Here is an 11,082-nt window from a genome sequence, read left to right as displayed (position 1 = left end):
GCCTTCCACCATGCTTACTATCACCACTGATGATGATTTGCCTCCACGACCCTACTCCTCTGTTGGTCCTAGTACTTCAATTGACACGGGGGTCCCTTCTTCCCCGACTCATCCTTTCACGACCCAGCAGTTGAACCGGACACTAGCCAGTTTGAACAACTGGATGTCAGCTGCGACATCCAAGTTGTCTACATTGTCTGCTACAGTTGAGGCCCATTCAGCACCTTCCACTACTCAGTTTCCTCAGTCCATTGAGGACACACTAAAGAAGCTCCTGGAAAATTAGGAGAAGATTGTGAGGACTCAGGACGTCTTGACTATGGCGGTGGATTCACATGGAAAGGCTTTGAGGGATCTTGCCAAGGAGCACAAGAAGATGAGGAAGTCAAGGGCGTCCAAGGAGTCGGTGAGAGTGCTACGGACTGATGTGGACAGGCTATTGGCAGACCAGATGCCTTTAGACTTGTTATTCGGGGATCCAGCCCCAGCAGCAGCACCAGTGCCATAGCCACAGCAGGAACAGGAGCAGACACCCAGGCACCTAAGAAAGAAGAGGAAGCTCCCCAGTTTAGATGGTGCAGTTATTGAGCTACCAGACCCATAGGAGACCCCCTCAAGTGATGCACCTATTAGTCAGCCGGTTCAGGAGCAGGTCCCAGTCCCAACAGCTGAGCAGCAGGAGATCGGGAACCAATCTGAGGTTCCCATACATATAGAGGACTTGGGGACCACTGATGATCCCATGCAGATGGACCAGGCCTAGGGAGATCCTATATCCTTTCTTTTGTTTTGATATTTATTTGATAGTTGGCATTGAGGACAATGCCAACTTTTATTCGTGGGGGTGTACCCTACCTTTTCTGGATGACTGTATATATATAGATTCTTAGTTTATTTTTATTGATTTTGTGTTTTTTTACTTTGGATTGTATATAACTTTACATTTCTGTATATATTCATCCCCCGTTGTATATTCTACTCCCCTATTGTACATATTCATTTTATTTTCTATTTTCGCAAAATTTTTGTTTTTAGCTTTGTAGTTAGGCTCGTAGCCGCTTGTTTTGATTTTAGCGTTTCCAATAAGCCCTTGATTTTCTTAATGCCACGGTTCTTTCCAAGGGTGGAGTATTGTGCGAACTGGGTGGCTCTTCTCAATGATAGATGGCGTGACAACCTTCTTAAGGGTTTGAGTCCGTTTCTTTGATTTTTCTTTTGTTTTTGATAGCATAGTTAAAGGCACCTCAAGCAAAGCTTCACTTGGGCCTAGCACATTTGCCTTTTATCCCATGGTGAAAGACATAATATTGTGTTCAGGATGGTGAAAGTCGTGGCTTTGAGACTCTTGCGTTGACCAAACGATCATCATGTGGTCTTTTTGGATCATTGTGTGTTTAAATCATAACTAAGGTCGTTGTGGGCCCTCGACTCGATGTCTTTAGCAAATCCCTAGCGTGTGTGGTGAGGAATTGAAATTTGAGTCCAAGTCCCGAGCCAATGGTCTAGAACTTGCCCTGAATGTCTGTTGAGGCGAAATCCTAGGTGAAATTTGACTTGAGAAATAATTATAGGCTCTCCTTGATCCAAATGCTAAGTTGAACAATTTAATAGCCTTCCAATGAAATAATCCCTAGTTAACCCTTTTGAGCCTTAAACCTTTTTCTTTCAAGAACCAATGCTACAAGCCTATACCCGTTCTAAACGATTACCCTCTCTCGATACCCAAATCTTCCCTTGAGTAATGGCAAAAATCTAAGTTTGGGGGGAGAGACAATAAAGGAAGCAAAGCAGTAAGGTACAAAAGAAAGAAAAGAAGGCAATGAAAAAGCAAGAAAAGAAAAAGGACAAAAATAAAGTCCAATGTGAACAAGAATAAAAAGGAATTCAAGGAAAACAAAAGTAAAAAAGGTGTGGAGAAAGTAGAAAAAGGAGAAATGTTTTGAATGGTATAAGAAAGAGTGACAATGTGTCTCTCTAACCCCTTGTGAAGAAGTGAAATCCTTAAAAAGAGCCAAGAAAGTTGCGCCGAAATGAATCAAAAGAAGTGCTTAAGGGAAGATTGAACCCACATGAATAAAAATATGTCCTACCCTTGCCTAAAAGCCTTCACAATGACTCCACAAAAGCCCTATTTGATCTCAAGTTGAAGGGATCTTACATTAGTGGATGCTTACATAAAGGGCAAGCATATGGTACTTAGAGCCGGACTTGTGACCATCCTTTTTGAGAGAGATTAGTGAAATTTCATTTGCTTCGATTTGTGTGTCAATATTCAAAAGGTGAGGTTCGCTTAGGGAGAGTTGAGGATGTGAGAGTTTGGGTTCCAAAATGACCAAAGTAAGTGAGAAAAGCTCTTTGATGAAATGTGTCAACTCTTGATGCTCTTGTGTCACACTTGATCCATAATTTTCAAAGTTTTAAATGTGTTAATGATGCATTCGTATTGAGGGCAATTGTTAGTCCCAATTGATGCTTGTTGAGGTTATTTTAGGATTGCTAGAATTACTTGGATGTTCCTTTAAGGGGTGGGTCTTATTTTGTTTGCTTGAGGACAAGCAAAGGTTTAAGTTTGGGGGAGTTGATAAGTTAGGATGAAGTGTTTATGTCCCTACTTGCCTATGCTTTGAGTATAAATTGATACAAAAACATTCCCAAGATGCTCACAAGTTATGCTTGATTGCAGGGTTGATTGACAAAGTGACAAAATGTCAAAGATCGGCTCAAAAAGGAGTGAAATCTGCTCAAGTATCAAAGACCAAGAGAAGTGAAGAAAAAGGGGCCTAGTGCGGACCGCGTAACAATGACCGCGGCCGCACTAGGAGGTTCAGAGACTGGACATTTTCAAGCTTAAGGTCACGCAGCCGCGGTAAGATTCACGCAGCCCGCGGAGAAGCTTCGCGGCCACTCCTGCTCTGTGCGGTCCGCGTTCATAGGGTTCAACAAAGGGAATTTGTCCTCACGCGGTCCGCAGTCACGTCTGCGCAGACTGCGCTAGTTGCCTTCGCGGCCGCGGTACACCCCCACACGGTCCGCATCCCCCAGTTCAAGTCATCAAACAACTGAAGCCCAAGAGCCAGTGTGGCCGCGGTCCATTTTGTGCGGCCTGCACTGACCCCATAAGGGTATTTTTGTCCAGTTTTTCCAACCTAGTATAAATAGAACATTTTACTATTTTTTTAAGAGGGCGGTCAGATCTGAGAACAGAAGAACAGTTGCGCTTGGTGTTATAGCCATTTTTGGCATATTTGCTTCCCATTAACAATAGATTATTGTAGTTTCTTCTTAGTAATTAATTAATATGTGTTATACTTCATCTATTTCTTCAGTTTCTTCTTTAATTATGTGTAGCTAAACCCATTAGTTAGGGTTGTGGCTCAACCCTGGTGTGGGTAATTGATGGGTGTTGCCATCTAGGGTTAGATTTACTATGGATGTTTGTTATTTGGGTTGATTTTATGATTTAATTTAGAATTGGTGGTTGCAAATAATGATTTAAGCTTTGTGGGTTTAACTCTTCTTGAGAAAGAGAGTCTATGACCTCAAAATTGACCCAACAAGGAATTGGGATGGACTCATGAGAAATGATAGTCCCAATTAACGGGTTAAATCTCGAGAGAGTAATCACCCTACTTGAACCCTAGTTGCTTGGTCTAATTTGCCAACCCAATTGGTGTCGAGAGAGTCAATTGGGCAAAATCACTCTCTCTACCAAGAGGTGTGAGAGTGAGTAAAATTGTGCAACGGTTATAGCATAAGCCCCAAATAAGTCAATCGAACCTAAGTAACATCTACCCGTCAATTAGCCACCAAGGTAATGCCACGACCCTAGTGCTCTTCCTTCCCATTAATTACAACTTAGCAATATTCTCTTAGCATAATCTAGCTTTAATCCGTAGTTTTATAATAGTAGTTATAAATACAAAAACTCAAAAGATGCTTGAAGTGACATTAGAAGCACAACCGCAACTCTAGGCTAGACAGAAAATACAACTCCACTACTAGCTCCCTGTGGAAATTCGATCACGGACCTCTATTCGAGTAAAAGCTATTGCGATTCGCTCTTCCTACCATAGTGTAGTGTCGAGTCGGCAGCGATCATGTACCATATATGTTACATTTATTTTAAAAGAAATTCGATTTATTCAAATCTAGACATATTGTATTAAAGAACTTAATTATAGGGTTTTAAATGTGAAAGAGCTTTATAGTTATATGGAATAAAAAAATTTTTACCACAGGCGCAATAGTATCTAAATAATCAGAAAAGATAATAAAAGTTCCTAGCATGATTGCATATGATCACTAACTAAATTAAGTATGATAACTTGACAAAAAAAAGATAAATTTATTTTTTATTTTAATTCAAATTTAAATTTTTTATCTATAAATTCAAAATTATTCTTTAATTCAAATTCAGTTTTTTATATATATATATATATATATATATATATATATATATATATATAGAATAAAGTTATCATATACTATTTGCATTTATTAGTTTGCCACTTAGCTTAACCACAATGCAATTATATATTGTAACGTTCTTGCTTTAATATATATATATAGATAACTTTGACTACTCCAACCGTTGAGCAGTGTAGACATAGGATTTCTTCCTAAATTGGTAAGATGAAAGTAAAAAAAGATAGAGTGAATTCATAACTTTTTATCTCAAAAATGAAAAAGTAGAACAAGACGAATATGTTATGATAAATATCACATTATGTTAGATGTCTACTCTTCCTCCATGATCTTCATCTCAAATGTTTAATGACATATTCAATGACATATTTTGTATGTTCAATGACATATTCCATGATATATTTTCTTCACTTTTTATGCTTATATAAAGGCCTTGTAATAGATAGAAAAATACACACAATTGAAGAAGAAATAAGAATCTATCTTCCTCTCTTTCTCTCTATATCTCTTAGTTTGTTTTTGCTTGTTCTATTTTGTTATTTTGGGTTATATATTATAACACGTTATCAGCACGAGGCTCTACCATCTCAAGAAGATCTTTGAGAAAATTAAGGTACAATTTTTCTCAAATTTGTATTTTTTTAATTTTTTCTGATATTATAAAAAGAAAGTTTGTTGCCCTTGAAATTTCGGGCAAGAACTATATGACATGGGTAGTAGATGTTGAAATCCATTTAGATGTAATGAGTCTTGGAGACGCCATTAAAGATAAAGATAAAGTATCTACCCAAGACTGTGCTAAGGCCTTGATTTTCTTGCGCCATCACCTTGATGAAGGGTTGAAAATTGAATATCTCACAGTGAAAGATCCACTTGTTTTGTGGAATGGTTTAAAGGAAAGATATGACAACTTAAAGTTGGCCACTCTTCCATAAGCACGATATGATTGGGCTCATCTTAGGCTCCAAGACTTTAAGTCTGTTTCTGAATATAATTCTGCTATGTTTAGAATTACTTCTACTTTGAAACTCTGTGGAGATAATATCAGTGACTATGATATGCTTGAAAAAACGTTTACAACGTTTCATGCCTCCAATATGGTCTTGCAACAGCAGTACCGAGAGAAAGGCTTCACAAGGTACTCTCAGTTGATTTCTCTTCTACTTGTGGCTGAACGAAACAATGAATTGCTTATGAGAAATCACGAAAATCGACCAACCAGGTCTACACCATTGCCTAAACAGGATGAGGTGTATTCTTATTATGTTAATCTTGGAAAAGGTCGTGGCCATATTCGTGGTCGTGGTCATGGTCGTGGCCATATCCAAGAAAGAAATGTTCCTGGTGTTAATTGATCATTGCCAACTCAATGCTACACTAAGGTAGAAAGAGCGGGTCGCAATAGCTTTTACCCAATATGAAGGTCAGGATCAATTTCCTCAGGGAGCTAGTAGTGGAGTTGGATTGTCTATCTAGCCTAGAGATGTGTTTGTACTCCTAATGTCACTTCAAAACATTTTTGGGTTTTCGAATTATAACTATTTTTATAAAACTATTGATTAACACTAAATTATGCTACGAGAATATTGCTAAGTTGTATCTAATGGGAAGAAGGGCACTAGGGTTGTGACACTACCTAGGTGGCTAATTGACGGGTAGATGTTACTAAGGTTCGATTGACATAATTGGGGCTTATGCTATAACCGTTGCACAATTTTACCCACTCTCACACCTCTCGATAGAGAAAGTGACTTTGCCCAATTGACTCTCTCGAGACCAAATGAGTAAGCAAATTAGACCAAGCAACTAGGGTTCAAGTAGGGTAATTACTCTCTCGAGGTTTAACCCATTAATTGGGACTATCATTTCTCATGAGTCCATCCCAATTCCTTGTTGGGTCAATTTTGGGGTCATAGACTCTCTTTCTCAAGAAGAGTTAAACCCACAAAGCTTGAATCAGTGTTTGTAACCACCAATTCTAGATTAAAACATAAAATCAACCCAAATAGCAAACACCCATAGTCAATCTAACATTAGATGGAAACACCCATCAATTACCTACACTAGGGTTGAGCCGCAACCTTAGCTAATGGGTTTAGCTACTCATGCTTGAAGAACAAAATACAGAAATAGATGAAGAACTAAACATATTAATTAATTGCTAAAATTAAAATACAAGAATTTATTGTAAATGTAAAGAAAAAGTGCGAAAAATGGCTACAAAATTCGTTCTCACGAGCGCAACCTTTGTCTGATCTCCCCCTCTCTAAAAAATGGTAAAATATTTTATTTATACTAGGCTGGAAAAACTGGACAAAAATACCCCTGCGGGGTCAGTACGGGCCGCACTAAATAGACCGCGGCCGCACTGGGCTCTTTGACTTTGACTTGTGCTTCTCTGAACTTGGACTCCGCGGACCTCGTAGAATGGACCGCGGCTGCGGAGGGAGCTGGCATGGTCCGCGCAATCACAACCGCGGACCGTATCGCACTGACTTTGCAAACTTTCATCTCTCTTAATCCCATGACCGCGGATCATATAAAAGAGTAGTGCAGCCGCGGAGCCTTCACCGCAGACTGCGAGATGTGTACCACGGCCGCGCTTCTTCTAGCTTGATTCACCAACTCTCTGAATCACCTAGTGCGGCCGCATTCCACTTTGCGCGGTCCTCACTAGGCCTTCTTTTCTTAAATTTCTTGGTCTTTGATACTTGAGCAGGTTTCACTCCTTTTTGAGTCGATCTTTGACATTTCGTCACTTTGTCGATCAAACCTGCAATCAAGCACAACTTGTGAGCCTTTTAGGACTATTTTGTAATAATATATGATCAAAGCATAGGCAGGTAGGGGCATAAAACATGTTAAAATCCTAACTTATCAACTCCCCCAAACTTAAACCTTTGTTTGTCTTCAAGCAAACAAAATAAGACCCGCCCCTTAAAGGAAAATCCAAGTAATTCCAGATGTCCTAAAGTAACCTCAACAAGCTCAATTGGGACTAACAATTGCCCTCAATACGAATGGATCATTAACAAAATTTAAACTTTGAAAAACTATGGATCAAATGTGACCCAAGAGCATCAAGAATTAACTCATTACATCAAAGAACTCCCTCAATTACTTTGGTCATTGTGGAACTCAAACTCATACATCCTCAACTCTCCCTAAGCAAACCTCACCTTTTAGAGTAGAAGCACGCAAACCAAGGTTAATGAGGATTCACTCGTCTCTCTCAAGGAAAGGTCACAAGTTTGGCTCTAAGTACCATATGCTTAACCCTCATATAAGTATCCACTAATGCGAGTGTCTTCCAACTCAAGATCATATAGGGCTTTCGTAGAGTCAATGTGAAGGCTTTTGGCTCAGGGTAGGAAAAGTTGTTAGTCTATACGGGTTCTATCTTCCCTTAAGCACTTCTTTTGATTCATTCTGGCACAATTCTCTTTGACTCTTTGAGTATTTCATTTCTTTTCAAGGGGTTAGAGAGACATATTGTCACTCTTTCTTATGCAATTCAAAGCATTTCTTCTTTTTGCACACCTTTTTCATTTTTGTTTTTCTTGAATCCCGTTTTATTCTTTGCACATTGGGCTTTCTTTCTTTTTTTCTTTTCCTTTTCTTTCTTTTTCATCGCCTTTCTTTCCTTTTGCTTTTGTACCTTTTATCACTTTGTTTCCTTTCTTGTCTCTCCCCCCCCCCAAACTTAGACTTTTTCCATTACCTAAGGGACGATTTGGGTGCCAAGAGAGGGTATAATTTAGAACGGGCATAGGCTTGTAGCATTGGTTCTTAAAAGAAAAAGGTTTAAGGCTCAAAAGGGTTAGCTTGGGATTATATCATTGGTAAGCTATGGAATTGTTCGACTATTGTTTGGATCAAGGAGAGCCTATAATCACTTCTCAAGTCGAATTTCGCTCAAAATTTTGCCTTAACAAACATTCATGGCAAGTTCTAGACCATTGGCTCGGGACTTGGACTCACAATTCAATTTCTCACCACACACACTCAAGGATTGCTTAAGATATAGAATCGGGGGCCCACAACAACCTTAGACACGATTGAGCACACAATAGCCCCGAAAGATCACATGATGTTTGTTTGGTCAAAACAAGAGTCTCAAGGTCACTACTTTCACCATCCTAAACACAACCACTTGTCTTTGACCATAGGATCAAAGGAAAATGTGTTAGGCCCAAGTGAAGCTTTGCTTGAGGTACCTTTAACTATAAACTACTAAAAACAAAAGAAAAATAAAAAACAGACTCAAACCCTTAAGAAGGTTGTCACGCCATCCATCATCGGGAAGAGCCACCCGGTTCGCACAATACTCCACCCTTGGAAAGAACCGTGGCATTAAGAAAACCAAGGGCTTATTGAAAGCACCAAAACCGAAACAAAAAGGCTGCGAGCCTATCTACTAAGCTAAAAATAAAAACTTTGTACGAAAATAGAAAATAGAATGAATATTTACAATAGGAGACTAGAATATACAACGGGGATGAATTATACAAAAATGTAACTTTATATACAGACCAAAGAGAAGATAAAAAGTGCGATAAAAGTAACTAAATGTAAAGTTATATACAGACAAAATAAAAAAAATCAACAGAAACATAAACTAAGTCAACTAATATATACAATCATTCGGATAAAAAAAGGTAGGGCACGCTGCTATAAATAAAAGCTGGCATTGTCCCCAATGCCAACTAAACAAATAAGCATAAAAAAATCAAGATGAAAGGATATAGGAGCTCCCTAATCCTCGTCTACATGCATGGGAACATGAGTGGTCCCCGGGTCCTCTGTATGTACGGGAACCTCAGACTGGTTTCCGGTCTCCTGCTACTCAGCTGCTGGGACTGGGGCTTCGACCTGTACGGGCTGAATATCAGGAACATCCTGTAGTTGACTGGAGGAAGCCTCCGGTGGGTCCGCCAACTAGATGATCGCCTCATCTGCACTAGGGAGCTTCCTCTTCTTCTTTGGAAGCTGTTGTGTCTGCTCCTGCTGTGGCTCTGCTACTGGTGTTGCTGCTAGGGCTGGATCCTCGAATAGCAAGTCTAAAGGTAGCTGGTCTACCTTCAGTTTGTCAACATCCTCCCTCAGCGCCTTCACAGACTCCTTGGAAGCCTTCTTGTGCTCCCTGGAAAGCTCCTTCAGGTCCTTGACATGTGAATCCACCGCCTTAGCCAAGGCAGCCTGAGAATTGAGGATCTTTTTCTGGTTGGTAAGAATCCCCTTAAGTGAATCCTCGATAGACTGGGGCACTTGCACAGGCTGTGGTGCCGACTGAGCCGTAGAAGTCAAGGTGGACAACTTGGATGAAGCAGCGCCATCCAGTTGTTCAAGCTATGAAGTGTCTGGCTCAGTTGGTGGACGGTGATAGGATGAGCCCGGGAAGATGAAATCCCCGGGCCAGCTGAAGTAGAGGGACCAGCAGTAGTGGAAGGTTCAGGAGGCATGTCAGCAACTGTGGAAGTAGGCTCAGCGGAGGGCTCTACCGCAACCGGCTCTTCAGACTGGCCGGTTGGGGCAGAAGCAGGCGACTTGTAACTTTTGTCCTTGGAGTTGTCTGACCCTTTCAAACTGTACCATGAAAACGGAGCCACAGGTTTGACCTTGATGTCAAAAGGTCTCTTCTCCACCTCCAAGTCTCGGAAATACATAGTGAGGGTGCTGGGAAAAAGTGATCAAAAAGTTATCACTGCCAAATCAACGCTACACTAAAGTAGGAAGAGCGGGTCGCAATAGCTTTTACCCGATATGAAGGTCGGGATCGATTTTATCAGAGAGCTAGTAGTGGAGTTGGATTGTCTGTCTAGCCTAGCGATGTGTTTGTACTCCTAATGTCACTTCAAACATTTTTGGGTTTTCGAATTATAACTATTTTTATAAAACTATTGATTAACACTAAATTATGCTACGAGAATATTGCTAAGTTGTATCTAATGGGAAGAAGGGCACTATGGTCATGACACTACCTAGGTGGCTAATTGACGGATAGATGATACTAAGGTTCGATTGACATAATTGGGGCTTATGCTATAACCGTTGCACAATTTTACCCACTCTCACACCTCTCGGTAGAGAAAGTAACTTTGCCCAATTGACTCTCTCGAGACCAAATGGGTAGGCAAATTAGACCAAGCAACTAGGGTTCAAGTAGGGTAATTATTCTCTCGAGGTTTAACCCGTTAATTGGGACTATCATTTCTCATGAGTCCATCCCAATTCCTTGTTGGGTTAATTTTGGGGTCATAGACTCTCTTTATCAAGAAGAGTTAAACCCACAAAGCTTGAATCAGTGTTTCCAACCACCAATTCTAGATTAAAACATAAAATCAACCCAAATAGCAAACACCCATAATCAATCTAACATTAGATGACAACACTCATCAATTACCCACACTAGGGTTGAGCCACAACCCTAGCTAATAGGTTTAGCTACTCATGTTTGAAGAATTAAATATAGAAATAGATGAAGAACTAAGCATATTAATTAATTGCTAAAATTTAAATACAAGAATCTATTGTAAATATAAAGCAAAAGTGCCAAAAATGGCTACAAAATTCGTTCTCACGAGCGCAGCCTTTGTCTGATCTCCCCCTCTCTAAAAAATGGAAAAATGTTCTATTTATACTAGGCTGGAAAAACTG

At 39.9% G+C, this 11,082-nt stretch overlaps 1 protein-coding gene across 1 annotated transcript; it reads left to right on the top strand.

The window, feature by feature from the left end:
- The first annotated feature begins 319 nt into the window (after positions 1-319).
- Positions 320-5,780, top strand: LOC138880015 (uncharacterized). Its single transcript, XM_070159666.1, has 2 exons — positions 320-465; positions 5,435-5,780. Exons 1-2 carry the CDS (start codon positions 320-322, stop codon positions 5,778-5,780), a joined length of 492 nt encoding a protein of 163 aa, XP_070015767.1.
- Positions 5,781-11,082: the final 5,302 nt, after the last annotated feature.

The sequence above is a fragment of the Nicotiana sylvestris genome, chromosome 10 (genome assembly GCF_000393655.2).
Source record: "Nicotiana sylvestris chromosome 10, ASM39365v2, whole genome shotgun sequence".
Taxonomy (NCBI): Eukaryota; Viridiplantae; Streptophyta; class Magnoliopsida; order Solanales; family Solanaceae; genus Nicotiana; species Nicotiana sylvestris.
Note: the sequence above shows the minus strand (reverse complement) of the source record. Positions and strands in the feature narration are given on the sequence as shown.